The sequence below is a fragment of the Tachypleus tridentatus genome, chromosome 12, assembly GCF_004210375.1.
Source record: "Tachypleus tridentatus isolate NWPU-2018 chromosome 12, ASM421037v1, whole genome shotgun sequence".
Classification (NCBI taxonomy): domain Eukaryota; kingdom Metazoa; phylum Arthropoda; class Merostomata; order Xiphosura; family Limulidae; genus Tachypleus; species Tachypleus tridentatus.
The window spans coordinates 10,579,430-10,599,928 of record NC_134836.1 but is presented as its reverse complement, the minus strand read 5'-3'; the positions used below and the strand labels follow the sequence as shown (position 1 = coordinate 10,599,928).

The 20,499-nt window shown below is 33.3% G+C and overlaps 2 protein-coding genes across 8 annotated transcripts in view; one reads left to right on the top strand and one right to left on the bottom strand.

Moving 5' to 3' along the window:
• Positions 1–5,549, bottom strand: part of LOC143235379 (low-density lipoprotein receptor-related protein 1-like) — a 96,504-nt gene extending 90,955 nt beyond the window's left edge. For 2 of the 3 annotated variants that reach the window (XM_076473481.1, XM_076473483.1), the window contains exon 1: positions 4,868–5,538. In XM_076473481.1, coding sequence (XP_076329596.1) covers positions 4,868–5,324 — 457 coding nt within the window. In that variant the 5' untranslated portion in view covers positions 5,325–5,538. Of the gene's footprint in view, positions 1–4,867 lie in introns of all 3 variants that reach the window. The other variant, XM_076473482.1, reaches the window with a different exon arrangement.
• Positions 5,550–16,969: 11,420 nt separating this feature from the next.
• The window catches only part of LOC143234312 (uncharacterized), a 71,645-nt gene continuing 68,115 nt past the window's right edge, over positions 16,970–20,499 (top strand). For 3 of the 5 annotated variants that reach the window (XR_013018602.1, XM_076471580.1, XM_076471579.1), the window contains exon 1: positions 16,970–17,116. Coding sequence is in view for 2 of the 5 variants with exons in the window: in XM_076471580.1 (XP_076327695.1) it covers positions 17,058–17,116 (59 nt within the window). In the remaining 3 variants the exon portion in view is untranslated. Of the gene's footprint in view, positions 17,583–18,668; positions 18,836–20,499 lie in introns of those variants that run through there. The other 2 variants (XM_076471581.1, XM_076471582.1) reach the window with 2 other exon arrangements.

The following is a 20,499-nucleotide window of genomic DNA, read 5'->3' as shown; positions in this document are numbered from 1 at the left end:
TTACTCACTAGAAAACATTTTCATATTGAATATGATTCATCCAGCTTGATTAATTTCCTCTTTTATACCTATATATGGAAATCTCAGAACTAAAATCAGGCTGTAGTCAGTTGTTTTTTGTTGTTGTTTTTTTTCAGATACACATAACTAGTGAAAGTGTTCAAACACCTGCAGAAGAGGTTATTCATTAAATACCAACCACTTGAATAATTTCAAAAGGGATGTTGGTTATAAAAAAAAACAGAAAAATGCATTTTACTTCCAAGAATCCAAACAAAATATTCAAGCTAGCAGACCTTTAGAGAATGCTGGCCATCTGGTCTTGTAAGTGAATATATTGACAGATGTACTTTGTAAAGAAACCCACATAATGTTGCTTTAGGCCATATCCTAAAATGTTTAGATCTAGATATAAAATAAGATAGTTTTATATTTCTAAAGCTTCTGTATAGGTCATACTATTATACCATATATGCAACTATATACACCCCTAAACTGACAGTTTCCCTTTTTTGAATTTTCCATTCAATTAAGTTTGCATACACAATTTTCATTTTCATAAGTTTGTTCATCATTTTACATATCTAAAACCTCACTATTTTGAGCAAATAAATAAATGTTACATTTTAATGTGTTGTAAAGCAAAAAAAAAACAGTAGAATAAAACTTCGTCCAAAATATTTTAACATATAAAAATTTATTAAAACTAGTCTCTAATATATATTATCATTCTACCAGAAGCAAACAAATTTATTCATTGCACAGAAACTTCAAACAGTTAAAATAAGCTGGAAGGGTGGAGTTGAAAGGCAACAATAAAAAGGCACAAGTATAAGATTTGAAAAGATAGGTTAATCTTCAGTTAAGATGATTTTTTTTTTAAACTAGATGACTGACTTATGAAATGATTTGCTACTGACAGTAATCAACACCAGCATTTTGTTAAGTGTGAGAGAGAAAGAATTAACAGTGCAAAAACAATGCATTTTATTCACACAAGTGTTTCAATATGTTGCAGACCCCAGTCAGTGCACTTCAGTTTAGTGCAAAATCATTTCATATACACAAAATGCATTCCAAGGTATATTAAAAGAATAATACAATCTTATTTAATAGTTAGCAATAAACTAAATCACTGTATCAGAGAAAAAAGAGCAAAAGAAAAAAGTAAAGAGCTAATGATAACAATATCATAACTAGTAAGTTTTTCAGAAAAATTAACCCTGAATTTTGAATCAATTGAAGAAGATTTTATACACATTACAAAAATGATAATATTTAAATCCTCAACACTGAAAAAAAAACATATGTGGCAAGAGTGATAAGTTCATTTTGTGTGTACATTTACTTTTATAGAACTGTGGTAGGTTAGGAACAGCAGTACTTTCAATGTTCTCAAAACTGATAAGATAATAAACAGTCTAGTTTTTAAAACATAAACAATGCACACCTACTTCGTTTATGAATATCTTAAACATTTTAAGAAAGTAACCAAAGACCTAAGAAGACTTTATTATGAAAGCCTATTAGTATAAAATGAAATGTTCCCATCTGTGAATTTTCCAGACAAATGAGATGATTCCAACTGTGAACTATTCCAGACAAATGGGATGTTCCCAGCTGTGAACTATTCTGTACAAAGAGGATGATTTCAGCTGTGAACAGTTCTAGACAAAGAGGATGATTTCAGCTGTGAACTATTCTAGACAAAGAGGATGATTTCAGCTGTGAACTATTCTAGACAAAGAGGATGATTTCAGCTGTGAACTATTCTAGACAAAGAGGATGATTTCAGCTGTGAACTATTCTAGACAAAGAGGATGATTTCAGCTGTGAACAGTTCTAAACAAAGAGGATGATTTCAGCTGTGAACAGTTCTAAACAAAGAGGATGATTTCAGCTGTGAACAGTTCTAAACAAAGAGGATGATTTCAGCTGTGAACAGTTCTAAACAAAGAGGATGATTTCAGCTGTGAACAGTTCTAGACAAAGAGGATGATTTCAGCTGTGAACAGTTCTAGACAAAGAGGATGATTTCAGCTGTGAACAGTTCTAAACAAAGAGGATGATTTCAGCTGTGAACAGTTCTAAACAAAGAGGATGATTTCAGCTGTGAACAGTTCTAAACAAAGAGGATGATTTCAGCTGTGAACAGTTCTAAACAAAGAGGATGATTTCAGCTGTGAACAGTTCTAAACAAAGAGAATGATTTCAGCTGTGAACAGTTCTAAACAAAGAGGATGATTTCAGCTGTGAACAGTTCTAAACAAAGAGGATGATTTCAGCTGTGAACAGTTCTAAACAAAGAGGATGTTTCTAGCTATGAACAGGCCTAAACAAAGAGGGTGTTTCTAGCTATGAACAGGCCTAAACAAAGAGGGTGTTTCTAGCTATGAACAGGCCTAAACAAAGAGGGTGTTTCTAGCTGTGAACTATTCTAGACAAATGGGATATTTCCAACTGTGAACAGTTCCAGGCAAAAGAAATGTTTCAAGATGTGAACCATCTAGAGAAAGGTGATGTTTCCAGCTATAAATTATTCTAGAAGTGGATGTTCCCATCTTTGAACTACTTGAGATTAACAGAATTTAGAACCATAAAAACTCCAAGTATTGATATACTTTCTTAAAACCCCATTTTCCTTGTTGCTAGAAATGATTTGTCTGGCAACAACTGTGTTCCCATATCTTTTGGTTGAGTTACACTTGCAAATTAGAACTTTCTATTTGAAGACTTCAGTGATCCATTTTTACCACTATTGTGGAGTTCTGTAGGAAAAATATAAGGAAAATTTTAATGGGCTTACAGAAACATTATTTCTTAGTATTATTAGGAAATGCTACTAAATATGTTTTGGGCATTGCAAAAAATTAACATCCCTAAGGGTATAAAATCAAACAGTTGAAATTCATTATGGATATGAACTGCTGGAAGTTTCTTTGCAGTGAATAAAACTCTATGCCTCTTATAGAGTGATAATGTATTTTAAAGACTAGTTTGATAAATTTCAATATGTTAAAATACTTGTTGGGGAGGGTATTATATTGTGTTTTTTTGCCATACCACACAGTAAAAATGAATAAGATGAAATATTTATTTATTCACTCAAAATGGTGAAGTTTTAGGGAAGAAAAAGGACGAGCAGACTTCTGTACATGAAAATCATTCATGTCTTCACTTGCACATATAAACAAATCAAATATCCAACAAAAATCATCTCTTTCTCATCTTTGTTCGAAAGAAAATAACAAATCTTAACCAGTACATTTCTCGTTATTCTGGTACCCCTCAGATAAGGAAACCAATATTATCCATATTAATAACAATGAGGCCTAAATGATGATTTACATAAGCAGATAAATACCTCTTTTGACTTGTTTTCATATACATAACCTAACACTGTTAGCTTTAATAATAAAAATGGAGAACTACTTCAATGGCTTGATCAAGTTATCCACCAGTATGCAAAGGTACTTTTCTTCAGTACCACTATTGCGTAAGTTTCCTTCTATATCAGACAAGCAATCCAAATTATGATAACCCAGATGTATTATCCTATACATACTATAATGTTTACCCAATATACTCATTTACTTATGATGTTCTGTAATATCTCATTACAACTAGAGTCTAATATCATCAACAAACTTCACAATTTTGTCCCTAACAACATTATTAATGTAAACAGACAGAAGTTGAAATACTTACCCTTCAAAAGTAACAATGATCCAGTTTGACTGGACTTCATTAATAACAACCATTTTGCTCCCTCTCATTTAACCACCAACAATCTACTTAACTAGTTTTTCTCCTACCCCTCTTTTGGTGATTTGCTTAAATAATACTTTGTTCAGCATGTTAATGAAAGCTTTTAAAAATCTAAGTACATCATGTCTATATCCTTTCATCTGTCTTAATAAATAACATTCTAAAAAAAAAATAGATTAATCAAACAATATTTCCTTTTCCTTTCTTTAATGATATCATATTTCACTAATTAATTTTGTGTAGCTTCTTTCGTCAAACAATCTAGAATTTTTCTAATTAGCCAATACTTATAGAGTAACTTTTTTCATAGTCTTTAAAAATAAGAGAAATGTTTGTAACTCTCAGGTCCCCAGGTATATCCATATTATTTACTGATCTATCATAAATGAAAGAGATTTAATGATTCTGTTCTCCTTAAAAACCTTGGGGAAGCTCTATTTTTGATATCTCTCAACATTGTCATCAATGTGATTCACTTACATTTCTGTATTTTCCACAAAATACTCAGGGTTAGGAAATAAATTTGCTTTGTAACTTGAAGCATAAAACCCAGTTATGTAATGAAAACTCCTTACCAACTGTTTTCCCATTTCAACTCTCATAACCATATCTTTACCAGTAGTTAATAATATATTTAAGGTTACTCCTTCTATAGTTGGCCCTCTGACCACTTAACATATAAATATTTATATCCTAAAACACTTCAATCTTAATCAACTTCTTCAAAATTAGTTTCCCAAAATTACTGCATGAATATTCTTAGCAGTAACATTCCTGATCTCATAATACAGTTTCTCATTGACTTCATCTGTGCTTATAAGTTTTTTTGATTACCTTTATGGATTCTAATATATGTTAATCTGAAACACATACATACAAAAAATTCCCAAAATGCTTATTAAGTTGAGAAAAAATAAAAATGTTGACATTTTCCATTGAAATATCCAGAGAGCTAATGCTGCACCACTAATAATAATTTACACCTAGCAACACATACACAAGTTTTACTAAGCAAAAACAAAAACAGAAAAAAATTATATTACTGAATGGCATTTGTAAACAGTGCTTAAAAACGATTTACAAAATTATCATAACTTACCAGTGTTACTGTGAGTACCATTCATCACTTTTTTTCCACTATCAAGTTCAAGAGATCTTTCTAGTGATTCATTTTGTACTTTGACAATGTTATTCCTTTTATATCTATGCTTTAATTTTGTAATAAATTTCATTTCTTTTGATAATGAAGAAGTTTGGTTTATGCTTAAATTCAAATTATCTAGTACTGGTTTTGGTAATTGCTTGTTGAAAGTATTGTAATAAATGGACTGCAATGATACATTATATGCACTTTTATCAACGTGAGTCGAGTGTGAACTGGCGACTGATATAACAAGAAGAATGACTACAAACTGAATGTAAAAATTCAGGTTTTTAAAATTTAACGTTGATTCACGAATGAACAAAGCTCGAATAAACCTTCTCTCACTCGAAGTAAACAGATTTGAAACGTTGCCAGAGCAACGAAGTAAAATGCAGTGAAGGTCGCACGGCATAATTATTTCTTGAAAGTAATATTACGGTATTTCAGAATTTTCTACAATAAATATAACTCTATCCCGAAAATTAGAACATATGCAGCTGGAGTTTTAATATTTTTGTTACTTGTTACATTATTAATTTTATCTTACATTATCGTAATAACCTGAAACACCCTAAACACGTTTACTCTAATCTGATCCGAAACTACCACGCTGACCCAAGCGCTACAAACACACTGTACCTGACGCATGCGCTTATCACAAATCGTGTACGTGACGAAACTCACATGAGTCTTAGTATTTTTGTTACTTTCATCAAATAAATTTAAGGGGAATTGCTCATATAGTATTTATATCAATAACTCTTGTTTATAAAGACATAATAAAATTCTGACCTACATTTATATCTGCTTGCCAGCGAAGCAAAACTAGAAAGACACAAAAACTAATGCGCTTCTTTGACACGATAATAAATAGTTTACATTTCACATTCAAAATATTAGATAAAAATATAATAATAAACTTCTTTGTTTTAACTTACTTCTCTAGTTTCAATGGTTTCAAAAAATAATCGTTACTTTTTAGTAGAATATTTCAATGTTCAAACAATTACTGTAACCTCTTCTTTCGTTCAAGGAAGTTAATGAAATTTATTTGAAAGCGTACATTTATTTGTTAATTTTTAACAGCTTGGCGTCATCTGACCATCAGAGTAGTCGAGTTGGTTCAAAGATTCACAATATCTACCAAGTTCGTTTTTCCCCTAATTTTATTCTAATTCATGATTTAAAAAAAGACTGAATACAAAGGCTCAAATCTAAAATATTTATTAGACATTAAATAAAACACTACGAAAGGCCATCTATGATTCATAGATGAATAAAATTAGTAATAAATTTGTAAAAACCTTTATTTGTCCTCTTCCCCCAAGTTGGAATAAAATAAACTGAAATATAAATGAACAGTACTCCCGATAAACTGTTAAAAGCAAATGCTTAAAGTATTAATTTAAACCAACCGTACCTTCTTCGAAGTCAAGGTTTATTCAAATCCATTACTTTAGAACCGGGTTAGTGTAGTATCTCGTGGATTTAATCGCAAAATACATATGTACAGTAACAACTGAAATTTCTTCGAACTTGAGGCTTTAAGATCTATTTCTTTTCGTGTTGCAATATTGTGGATCATACGAAGAAAAAATAACACTGTATTCAAACATAAGTATATATTTCTTCACAAATTAATACAATACACTGATACTGTTGTGAGCTATATTTCAACGTTATATTCTACTTGTTTGCTACAAGAAGTTGCTAACTAAAATGTAATGACTGAAAACGAGGGTATATTATTTATCAAAAATGGGTAATTAGTCAGCGAAAGGAATTAAAATAGACTCAAGTACTTAGTGAAAGTGGTGGGTTCTGCGTCATAAGAGTTATTCATTGAAAATTATATACTTTCAGTCACTTAATAATTAGCTGTAAAATTTTATTGATACGTTAATCATTTGCAAGATATTGCTTTATTACCATTACCAAAGAATTTCGGCTTAAACTTTATTTGTGAACTTAAGCCTACAAGGTTTGTTCAAAAAATACGCGGACTGTTTGAATTGCGCGGCTCCAGTTGGTTCCAGGGGAATCCGCTTGGTGTCGCTAGGTTCGCACAGATCAGCTGATTACAACGCCATTTCCCGATTGCAGATATCTTCATTTGTGTATTAGCTACGCGGTTTTAAGTGAAGTGCGATTTTTGCGTTTGGCGGATTTCAGAATGAATGACCTGAAGGAGCAACGACTTGCTGTGAAATTTTGTGTTAAACTTGGAAAATCTGCGACTGAAACTTTTGCTATGCTTAACACGGCTTACGGGGATGTTGCTATGAAGCGTACGGCATGTTTCAAGTGGCATGAACGTTTTAAGGATGGTCGACAGTCCATTGAAGATGATGAGCGTCCTGGACGTCCTTCCACGTCAACTGACGACCAACACGCCGACAAAAACAACATCCTGGTGCGAGCAAATCGACGTCTGACTGTCAGGGAGCTTGCTGAAGAGTGTGGGATATCAGTTGGATCTCGTTACGAGATTTTGACCGAAAAATTGAAGATGCACCGCGTTGCTGCGAAATTTGTGCCTCAGAACTCGTGAGTTTTTGGCCAAACACTCGATCACTGTTCTTTCCCACCCCAACCCCCCCTACTCACCTGACCTTGCTCCTTGCGATTTTTTCTTGTTCCCCAAACTCAAAAGACTCTTGAAAGGAAGAAGATTTGAGACGATTCCCGAGATTAAGGCAAATGCGACGAAGGAGCTGGAGGACATTACAAAAGAAGCGTACCAGGACTGTTTCAACAAGTGGAAACACCGTTGGGATAAGTGTGTGCGTTGGGGAGGAGAGTACTTTGAAGGGGTCCCAGACCTGTAACTTCTAAATAAAGTACATTTTGTTTTATGACGTCAGTCCGCGTATTTTTTGAACAGCCCTCGTATATGCTGTGTCAATTTGTATAGATTGAAAAGACATTGCTTCGAAATAGAAGAAATATTTTTTCATTTATTTTTACTCTTGTATATTTTTGTTTAATTTTTGTACATTTTTGCTTTGGTATACTTCACTGGTATACTTTTGCTGTGTTTTTCTACTTTTGTATATTTTTGCTTTATTTTATTTTGATTATTTTTGTCATTTTACTTTTGTACCTTTTGCTTTGATTTTTTGTTTTGTAATTTCTGTACATTTTTCTCACTGTCACCATTTTTGTCATTATTTCATTGTACATTTTGCTTTTTGTACCGTTCCTCGTTTTTTAGTAAACATAAACTGGCCTTTAAAAAAGAAATAAACTGATTTATTACTGGCGAAGCGATTGACGCTGTGTTATTTTCACCGTATTATTGAAAATAATTCATCCAATACTAAAACGAAAAATGTGTAAGAACATTGGATTAAAATAAGTTCGGGAAGAAAAAGATAGTAACTTAAAAATAGAAAATTAGAAGAACAGTGCAAAATACAAAATATAAAAAAATGAAGTCAAAAAGAAATTTATGGAAAATCAAGAAAATAAAAAGACTAAAAATACAAGACTAAGAAAAACGTTAAGAAGATTTGTTTGTTGTTATTTTGAAGTAAGCATAAAGCTATATAATGGGCTATCTGTGCTCTGCCCACCACGAGTATCGAAACCCGATTTTTAGCGTTAGAAGTCCGCAGACATACCGCTGAGTTACTGAGGGGTGTTAAGAAAAAAGAGATAGAAAAATACAAAAAATTACAGAAAGTTAAAAGAAGACCAAGATGAAATGGATGAATAAATAATTTACGACAAGTAAAAAATGATATAAAATTAGAAGCTCAAAAGATAAGAGACAGACATTCTGCTATGCGTTAAAAGAAATAATCATATTACTTAAAGAAAATGGAGAACAAAATAAAACTGTTTTAAGACACGACTAACAACGCTACTGGAAACGAGCATTGGGGTTACAATAACAAAACTGAATAACTACAGTATGATCTCAAAAACTACAAAGAGGCTATAATGACAAAATAGTATACATAAAAAAGAGATTATTCAGGCAGAGAAGAACATCATTGGTATAACAAAACATTTATCAAATAAATTGGTGAATACAACTATTAACCAGCTACACTTTTTGTTTGCATCACTTGAGGCAGAAATGCTTATATTACAGATGCTCTGCGAATTTGGAACCTAATGTTTGTCCAGTTTAATAAGCCCCTCAGTGGCACAGCGGTATGTCTGCAGACTTACAACGCTAAAAACCAGTGTCCCTTTATAATTATGAAAACTTAGTTATGTAGCTTCGTACTGATATGGTTAAGACATGCTGAGGAGTGTGAAAGTGGCTAGAACTGGGTATAAAATGGGATAGATGACGAGTTTAATTGTTGTTGTTGTTTTAATTTTGCGCAAAGCTACGCGAGGGCTGTGTGTGCTCATCGTCCCTAATTTAGCAGTGTAGGACTATAGGGAAGACAGCTAGTCATCAACACCCACCACCAACTCTTGAGTTATTCTTCTACCAGCGAATAGTAGGATTGACCGTGACATTATAACGCTCCCACGGCTGAAAGGGCGAGCATGTTTGGATTCTACGGGGATTCGAACCAGCGACCCTCAGTTAACGAGTTTTGCGCCCTAACCACCTGACCTTGATGACAAGAAACCCGCTTGAAGCAAAAATGTATTCTAAAGACAGCTGGTATGGGTATTAAGAACTTTGATGGAAATAAAGTGCAGAACAACGTTTTGAACTTCTTAGGTCATCCTCAGGTTGACAAAGTTTGTTTGTTCCTGAAGAAGAAAGGTCCACATTTCGGTTTATAGTGTTTCATAATTTTGAAAAAGAAATTAAGTTACTCTTACAAAGTATCTCGATAAATGATATAACAAACATAGATTAAAATACTTCACGAAAATCTATCAATTAATTTTATTATCTGCCTTGAACAATATGATTTGTTTTAGATATAAGCACAAAGCTATACAAAGGACTATCTGTACTCTTACCACCACGGGTATCGAAACCAGGGTTTTAGTGGTGGGAGTCTGCATACATACCACTGTGCCACTGAAAGCGAACAATATGAAACGTACAGGAATTTGCTCAAATCTATAATTGAATATTTGGGCAAAAACACCTTAGAAAGCAGATTTATTCTTAAAATAAACACTATAAGCCTTTCTCTTCAATAGTTAAGACCACCTAAACATAATTAATAAACAAGATAAGTGATTTCACAACCGTCGACAAAATTAAAATCTGCCAAGCTGTTCATATTATTAATATTCATACTATTGTTTTACCAAGCCTACAAGAAATTCAACTAAGTATTTTGCAACAATGTGAAGCGTTGCGAATTTCCTTCAACTCTTTAAATGTTGATATTTTTCCATGAAACTGATTTTCATGGTTGTAAATGCATAATAGGCACGACGTTTCTCCGAGCAGGCCCGGCATAACCAGGTGAGTTAAGGCGTTCAACTCATAATCTGAAGGTCGCGGGTTCGAATCCCCTTGCACCAAGCATGTTTGCCCTTTCAGCCGTGGGGGCTTTATAATGTGATGATCAATCCCACTATTCTTTGGTAAAAGAGTAGCCCAAGAGATGGCGGTGGGTGGTGCCTTCCCTCTAGTCTTACACTGCTATATCAGGGACAGCTAGCGGAGATAGCCTTCGTGTAGCTTTCCGCGAAATTTAAAAACAACAAACAAAATTCTCCGAGCGACTGCTTTTGTACTCGATGGTTATTGAAAGCGTACGTACACAAAACCTCAGGCACGAAGACACCACGTTCAGTAAATAATTATAATAAAATTCACAAAACCTTAATTAAAGAGACGTTTTAGACGTGTTCGTTTTATTTGAAAAAAAACAACTGCTTTTCTATGGTTAAAAATATAAACGCGCTTAGTAGGGGTTGTGTCTTATGCTAAATATATATATAGCAAAACCTGTCTAGGCCGGAAACTGCATAGGGCGGAAACCTGTACACGCAGGAAATATCAAAATTTTGCAGTATTATCTTAAGTATTCTCTTATAAAAGGCCCTTTAAATGGCAGAACCTGCATAACGCGGACGAAAAACTATCTTTTACCAACTTCATCTATCTACAAATAGGACTAGAACCTGAGTAAGGTGGAAAAAATGTTTTTGATTAAATATTAATTTCTGATTTAATTAATAATTTATTTAAATATTAATAAATTCTTGTTTAATCAATAATTTGTTCAAATATTAATAAATTCTCGGACATTTTGTAACACTAAGTATTGGTTAAATGTATTCTGCTCTTGTTTTATTTTGCCTTCATTATTTTTGCATTTGAATCAGATTCATAATTTTGTAGAAATATACATATTTGTCTTTTAAGTGCAAAATTATACTCCTTAAATAATTCTCAAGAAGAAAATAAATTCCAGTTTCCTTTAATTTTAAAATTTAGGGAAAATTTAATAAAGCTCTCTTAAAAAAAAACACAACAACAAAGCTATTAAATACCCTCCTTTTTTAAAAGTTGTTTGTTATGACAATTCTAGTGAAATCCAAACTGACTGAGAAGACTGATGCAGATGATTCTGTGAATACCGAAAGTTTTGTGAACGTTAATAAGAATATTTTAACAGAAGCTGATGAAAGTAAACTGAGGGTCGCGAGTTCGCGCCCGAGTCGCGCCAAAACATGCTCGCCCTTCCAGCCGTGGGGGCGTTATAATGTACGGTCAATCCCACTATTCGTTGGTAAAAGAGTAGCCCAAGAGTTGGCGGTGGGTGGTAATGACTAACTGCCTTCCCTCTAATCTTACACTGCTAAATTAGGTACGGCTACCGCAGATAGCCCACGAGTAGCTTTGCGCGAAATTCCAAAACAAACAAACAAACAAGTAATTTAAAATCTGTAATAAAATCGGAAGATGGTAACATCATGAGAGATTTAGAAGATGAGAAAAATAGAAAATACAGTAAGGAAATAGAAATTCCTACTTCATCGCAAGTGTTAAGTTATATTTACGCTATCAAACTGTATGCAAAAATGAAGGGAAAAAATAAGCTTCATGAAAAGGCCGTAGAATTGGTGTTCTCTTTTAACCGCATGAGAAAGGCCATTAAAAAACGAAACAGTTGAAATTGGACACTTTCTTCAAATAAATTTGATTAAGTTTTTGTGTACTTATGTATATTTTGAATGTCTATTTTTGTTCTTATTCTAATAAATATAGCATAAACAGGTATAATAAATTTATTCACAAACGTCTTAATTCCCTTGGGTTAAACAAGTTTAACGTTCTGCTCAAAAATTATATATGATTAAGGAAATACACGTTCACTGTCTAAGCGGGTAAACCTGTTTCAGCCGGAAATTTTACTCGGTCGCGTGCGATTCCGCCTCAAACAGGTTTTACTGTATTTGCTTATTGTTGTGGTTTAAAATATCGAACATACAAGATAATTAAAAAAAACAAAAAAAAACGAATTTCAAATTTACATATACGGATCGCAAGAAAGTAAGTAAACAAAGCTGGAGGTCCATTGCTAACACTTTACTCAAGCAATAAATCTCTATTATGACTCCACTATAAATTATTGCAAATAATATTTACTATGGCGTGGGATCACACAAAACTTTTGTAAAACAAAAGAAAACTGAGGGAATGCTTTTAAACTTAATTCAAACTCCTTATTTTATTTTTTTATTTTTTTTTGTGGCCCGGCATGGCCAAGTGATTAGGACGCTCGACTTGTAATCTCAAGACTGCTGGTAGGGACATTAAGACTTTTATGAAAATACGTAGATAACAACGTTTCGACCTTCTTATGCCATCTTCAGATTAACAAAGGGAGAGTTTGCAAATGGACGTTGCCGGGCACATGTTTTTGGGACGAGAGTGTAAACGTGTATGGGATTGCAGGTGACGTTGCCGTTAGATGTTAGGTTATTAATTAGTACAAACATAAAGGTGAAACTTTATATTGTTTTAATTTTGGTTTTAGTTGTTGTATAAGTCGGGCTTCTATAATTTTGGGTTTGTTTGTATTTGTTTCCCTACTTAATATGTGGGTGTTTTCAATGATTATGTTGTGTTTATTTGATTTGCAGTGTTCAAAAACATGTAAAGGTGTTTTTTGTTATTGTTGTCGTTCTTTGAATCTGATTTTCATTTTTCTGCTTGTTTTTCCACCATAGAAGTTGTGGCAGTTTTTGAATTCTATTTTATAAATAATGTTGGTGTTGTGTTTGTCAGTACTATGTAAATTATGTATAAAGAAATATTATTTGCTTTCAGTGATGTTGAGAAAAACCCACTTGTAGAGAAAAATATATATGTAAAAACGGCTCGTTTGGGTTGTGAAAATTTTTTTACGTAGAGGAGCGAACAACGTTTCGACCTTCTTCGGTCATCGTCAGGTTCACAAAGAAAAAATTTTTTCTCAACCCAAACGAGCCGTTTCTACACATATATTATTTGCTTTAATTCGTTAATTTTGTAATTTTGTCTTTGCGAAGTCAGTAAATAAGCGAAATCCCTCTTTTTTATTGGAAATAGTACAAACAACAATAATATTTTATCACCTGTCATAACATTTAAAAATCCACAGAATAAGCTCATAGCAGCATCAGAACTTTCATTAATGTCAGCTATTCAGAGTTAATGTTGTTTGTTTAGAGACGCGATAATTTCCAATAAAACATTGAAATAAATTAAATATACATTTCTAAATGTAATAATCACATAAAAGCACCGAAAACAATATCATCACTAGAACATTTTTAATTATTACTCACCACTAGGTGTTTTACGTAAACAGTAACGTCATTGAGAAAAATCGGCTAAGAAAATGGAAGTGTTTTGTTTGTTTTTTTTGTTGTTTTTTTAAATTTCGCACAAAGCTACTTGAGGACTATCTGCGCTAGCCGTCCCTATTTTAGCAGTGTAAGACTAGAGGGAAGGCAGCTAGTCATCACCACCCACCGCCAACTCTTGAGCTACTCTTTTACCAACGAATAACGTTATAATGTCTCCACCATGAAGTTAAATAAAACTAAAATAATGGAACACGAATCATACATACAAAAAATAAAGGACAACATAAAATAAATAAAATATGAATATCATAAAAGAAAGAGAAAACAAATTTTCTTCATCTAAGTAACAATGTAGCACACTAATTACCTTAAAATAGAAGTCACCAAAACTTAAATAATCTTTTTGAAACCATTGATTAAAAAACGATCCAGGACTGAATTCCTAACCCTGCCTCCATATACATTCTGTATATGCGATCACCTAATAGCGTGATCACATATACTGCTAACCATGCCATATAGACTATTTTTTATTCAATGAATCTTCAAGGTCTCCAAGACTACAAAGGTTTCACTAACTATAATGTACTGCACTACTAACCTGTCGAAAAGGGCTTAATGACACAATTAGGAATTCTCCAGGCGTATAAAAATTGGCGCTGAAATTATTAAGCTATTACTGTGACATTTTAATCAAATAAGTATAAATAATTTGATTTTTGCACAATTGGAGAGGTAGCAGATTAAAAACTGCTATAAGGTCTAGCCTCTATAAACAATGTTCCACAGCATGGAATACCACATTATAATACTGTAGTATGTAAATCACAAATGTACCAGTCTTCTTTTTACTCAACCTTAGTGGGCTTTCCTTTCTTGTTCACCTAAAGTTGTTAAACATTTTCATATACACAAGGGTTTGAAGGAGGTTAAAGAATGGACATGTGAACCATTTATTGTTATCTTTTGTCAGCCCTTGAATAGTAAAAAGGTATAAGAGGACTGGAAGCTAGCTAATGTAACTCCTCTTTTCAAGGGAGGTGATAAAAATTGTCTCAGTAATTATAAACCCATTAGTTTTACATAAGTTGTGGGAAAGGTATAACAGTGTTATGAAAGAAAGGAATCTTGGTGTAGTAGTTGATCACTCTCTAAAGCCATCCAAGCACTGAGCTGTTACTGATGCTAGGAAAAATAAGAGTTTAGGTTGTATCAACAGAAATATTGAATGTAAGTCTAAAGAGGTTTATTGTACATGTCACTGGTTAGTCTTTGTTTGGAAGGATGATGCCTGGAATGAAGATGCTGTCATGCGAGAAGAGGCTGAAATATCTCAAATAGTTTGTTCTCAAAAAAAGAGTTAGGAAAGATCTGATTGAAGCGTTGACAATTTGTTTTCATACTTACCAGGAAGAATAGTAGAATTAGGGGACACAAATATAAATTTTGGCGGAGTAGGAGTTATCTTCAGCTAAGATAATTTTATTTTTTGACAGAGTGGTTCGCCTTTGGAATGGGTTGGTTTCAGATGTTGTAGAGGCAGTAAATTTAAGTGAGGTAAGAGAAAGCTTGGTAAATATACGAATAAAAGGGCTGGCTTTAAGATTTTTTAAATTGTTTTAATTTAGTTTAACGGATTTAACAGCAGAAATGGACCAATAGGTTCCATGTTGCTCTTAAAAAATGTGTTACGTTACAGTCATGTGTGTGTGTATGTATACATACATATATATATATATATTAACAGAAATCGGTTCTGGAATGCAGATAACTCTGGTTTCTCATCCTTATGGGTCTTTCAAGTTTTGTTTACTTAAAGCTTTTACGTGTGGGAAGCTTTTGCAGACTTATGTATTTTTATAGCCCTTCAGCTACATGACGGGTTTTACGATGCAGAGGATATATCTTTCTTATTTTCACTAGTGGAATGACCACTGACGTGAATAATGCACATGCTCTGGGACAAATAACACTACTGTATTTTGTTTATAGTGTATATTCTCTCAGCCATATTCAGATTACTTAGGGATGTACAGACGGAATTTCTTTTTGTGAAAACTCAAAGAACAGTGCTGTTTATGACTTTGAGCACTCTTCAGTTGTTTTTTTAACTTAGTGTCACATTGTGTTTAGTCTTTTTTAAAAACTAATTCATGAGTATGAATTAGGATTAAATTCAGCGATTAACATTTTCTGGCATTCTTCCTGCTATAACGGTTACTTTTATTACCGATAAGGATTAATCAGTGTATCTAAGAAAAAAAACATACTTTTTACAGTTTTTGTCGTTCTAAGAAACAAGTTTATAATTTTGCTGATAAGCCACTTGTGCCCCAGTGGTCAGTCAACATGCTCATCACACTAAAAGTTAAATGGTTGATAGAGTACATATAGCCTATTGTGTAGCTTTACGCTTAACAACTAAACCAATTTAGTTGACAAAAGTTGTGTTTAAGAGCCATAAGCAGGATTTATGAAGTTAATCAATATTCTATTTATTACGATATTCGTCAGCTGTTAAAATTATCAATACAGTTGCCGTCATTGCTATTGTGCTCTAATATCACATAAACTACCGATAATCTCTGAATATTATAAATCAGACTATTGAGACATGGCAATGAATGGTTTTATAAACAATTTACAACTGTAACATAGTACTTATTAATGCAATATCCAATTGATTGGTATGTTTTTGTATTGGTAGCCCCCCGCTAGTACAGCGGTAAGTCTCCGGATTTACAATGCTAAAATCAGCAGTTCGATTCCACTCGGTGGGCTCAGCAGATAGCCCGATGTGGCTTTACAATAAGAAAAACACACACTTTACATTGGCGCTTAACCAATAAGTCCGGGCGAAGCAAAACAGGTACATACCATCTCATTTAGAATACATATATTTAAAAAGCAAATAAACGAACAATTCTCGCTTCTTTTTCTCGCCAATTCTAAGCATTGTTTAAATTTCTTGATGACGAGAAACCCACTTGAAATAAAAATGTATCTCAGAATGACTGATATGGGTATCAGCCGGTCACAAACTCTCTCTTTCTTAACCTGAAAATGACCTAAGTACATCGAAACGTTGTTCTCTCCTTAACAGTAAAAATGTTAATACCCATACCAGTCGTTCTGACATACATTTGTTAAATTTATTAACAGTAATTTGGATCAAACGGTGTTTTGGATTAATATTTAAATTGAGCGACCAGGCAAGTACCCGAAGTTAGCATTGTAATATATAGTAGGAAAGACCACAAAACGTGGAAAAATAATGAAAAAAATTGTTCAAAACAGGTCAAACCTACGTCTACGTTTTACTTATTTTGAACATTTTTCTTCATTACTTCATTGTAACTTACACATAGAGTATTATTTTTTAACAAAGCCTGTAATGTAATGTTATTAGATGGCGTACATTCAGGGAGGGAGTCTCTATATGCGTCATAATTTAACCCTGTTTCAGACGTTAGTATTAAAATTTATTACTTTAATTTACTTTATTGTTTAAGAATAAGTATGTTGTAGTGAATAATTAATAGTAGTAATGATTTTATATTAATTAAAAGTGTAGCTTGTGTGTTGAGAGTCCATGATGCTCAATAATGTTTGGACGAGAAGAACGTTTGATCTATGATATTAACTTTTAACTTGTGCCTAACAGTAATTAATACCAACAATATCGTTAGTACTAGTAGCACTTACTACCTTCTAGTACCAATACTAGTCCTACAGCACGCTATCCAGTATTCTCTGAATTTATGGGTATTAATTACCAAGTTTTTAATTTAAGAACAACATTCACTGTTCAACAAATTATTAAATCATACCCATGCCGTGATAGTGTAATTTAGTGCTGAGTACTTGATTGCAAGTTGTGTTACTGCTTACTGAATACCTGTAGCGGTAAAGCAAGTAATACTAGTAATTGTGGGTAAGTGCATCAGCTTTTTACATCAACAAATTTTCTCACTTGGCATTAGATTAAATTTCAAAACAAAATCTTGCCCTTGTGTTAGTAGTATTATTTGTTTATAGTATTTTTAATGCTAATTAGTAGACCAACTAAATTTGTTTCTACATCATAAAAGTTAAAGCGAACACTAGCATTTGAACATTGTAATGAGAATCTAGTTTTTACAAAGGGGAGAACTTTTAACTTTTAGAATTTGGCCAAACCTTGAACTTGGCAAAGAAATTTTAGGTATGTGATGGAGAGGAAGAATTGGAAATTGCTTCCACTAGAATTGATTATTATATCTATATTTTAAATGCTCAAACGTAAGTTTAACTCTCCTTGAGATGATTTTTAATACAAACACTATTAAGCATTTAATATTTATTGTGTAATGAGTTTTTAACTAAAATGCATGTTGTGTTGAGTCTGCTGCTGGGTATGAGGCTTACAGATTTATCTTAAGGTTGCCATTGCATTTCATTAGGTAAATAACACTAGTCACACTTTTAGAAATTACTGAGGCTTTAGTGAGACAACATTTTATAGTGTACCTTGTGCTATGACAGACAATATTGGTGCTAATAAAATACAACAGGAAAGAAAACAAAGACAATTACACAAATAGGTAAAAAGTTAAAGATAAAAGCTATTTTTACTGTCTTCCAAAAGTGTTTTTGGCTTTTTTTACCTGTTTTTGCAGTTTTCTTTATTTACAAAACTTAATGCATGTTATAGTAAAATGTTTATTTCAGAATTTATTGTTTTATTCCATTCTTGAAATACTGGAATTTTTTACCTGTTTATCTAATTTTCTTTGCATTGTTCATTTGTTTTTTATTCATTTTTTATACTTGTTTTAAATATCTAAATTTGGATGAAAAAAGCATACATTATCATTTACTTACACTTGAAAAGTTGTTTGGGATTTTAGAATAATTTTATATGGTAATGGAAGAAGTTCTTTGACTTTTTAGTAGCTGATAAATTAGATATAGATTAAGTTAAAGATTAGATCATAGCATTGAAAAACTTTGGCTGTTGTTGTATGATTGATGTCATCAGTGTTATAAGATCTCTGACGATGGTAATCATCTGAATACACCAATATTAAGTGGGACAGCTAATGAGGGGTGGACTACAAGTTTTCTACAGAAAAACGAATGTGTAATGTGTGTTTGGTCTTGAAAGAAAGAGAAGAATTATTATTAGTATATTCCACAAGCTTCCTGGTTAGATTTTAATAGCTGTTGAAATATCTATAAGCAAATAAATTATGTTGTTTTGAGGTGTTTGTTTAATATGAAGGGAGACTAATTGTATTATATTTGATTGGTTAATCCATTTACCCTCTTGGTATGGATTCCTGTATGTGGTGAGGGGACTTCCCAGAGAAGGTTCTGTTTTTTCAGTTTACCTCCTATGGGATCTAAACATCCACCCATGTGTTTGCTGTGCATGGCAACCTGTGAAGAGGAGGAGAGGATCCTGGTGGTTGAGGAGTCCAACCCTAACATACCACTTTGGTCTTCAATTCCTGTAGATGGGCAGCCTTGGGGTGGCCCCCATATGGTCAGTCAGCTGGTTCACTAGAGCCAACCAAGTACCAGCATTGGATGTTCTCAATGAGTGTTGTGGTGTTTGTGAAAAGTGCTCACAAAACTTTGGCATTGTAGTGTGTCCTCTCATAGGGCTTCATGGTGGGTGGGGTCAGTGGGCACCGAAACATTTTTTTTTCTTTATTATGGATCCCCCAAATAAAAATTTAAATAAAAAAGTGTAAAAAAACACTCCATAGGTAAATGGCCACGTATTAAAGATTCTGAGCAGCAATCTTCAACATCTGTAACACCCTTATCTCATTTTCTTATATTACATTTTCTTTCAGACAAACCTTTAGGGTAAATATCTCCCTTTTTATTCAGAAGGGATTAGAGGGACTTGCTGCCTCTCCAAAATCATTCAAAAAGTTTTACCCTGATGACATATTGGTGGAAACATCCCCCTCTAAACATAGTGAACTCCTCTTTTATTTGAAGGTGATTGGGAATATATCCATTACAAGGAGTTATTGTTGAGGGGAATTTGAAGAACATCCCCAAGGAGTTTCTGCAGTGAGGTGCATCTCCACTTGCAAGGATGGAATGATGATGCCAACTAATATACTCATTTTAACATTCATATCACTGTCTCCACCTGTCACCATCAAGACAGGTTGTCTTAATTCCAAGGTACAGCCATATATTCTAAACTCTTTCAGATGTTTCCAGTGTCAGCAGTTTGGTCACTCAAAGACATGATGTTATGGTTCCTTCACTTGTGCTTGTTGCAGTAGCAAGGATCATGATGTCTATGAGTGTGAAACAGACCCTCATTGTATTAATTGTAACAGCTCTCACCCATCTTACTTTCGTTCTTACCCTAAGTGGTTGGAAGAAAAAAAGATACTGTCCACCACTTTATCTTAGACATATGCTGCTACACTTTGTTCCACTACAACAGTGGGAGTGTAGATGGATCTCTCCGTGCCTCCAAAAGAATCATTCTCAAGCCATATGTAAAGTCTTCTGACCTCCATGGTTAAGAAAGTTGATGAATCAACATTGACACCCATCTCTCTCCCTAACATTCATTCCAGCAAACCCCAAATCCACTTCCTTTGGTTCAGGGTGTGGGCATTTCCTTGGGTACATCTTCTCCCACCCCAAGATGCAAAACAATCATTTTTTCATGTCTTCAGTCACTGGAATCCTTTTCCAATGACAGAGACCTGCTCAAACAACCCAGAGCAGGATCCATGGAGATTGGTAGACCTTCCTCAATTAAAGAAAATAAAGAAAAAAGACATCGTAAACAGAAGGTCTCCACCCAGTTTGCCTACACATAAATAAAAATG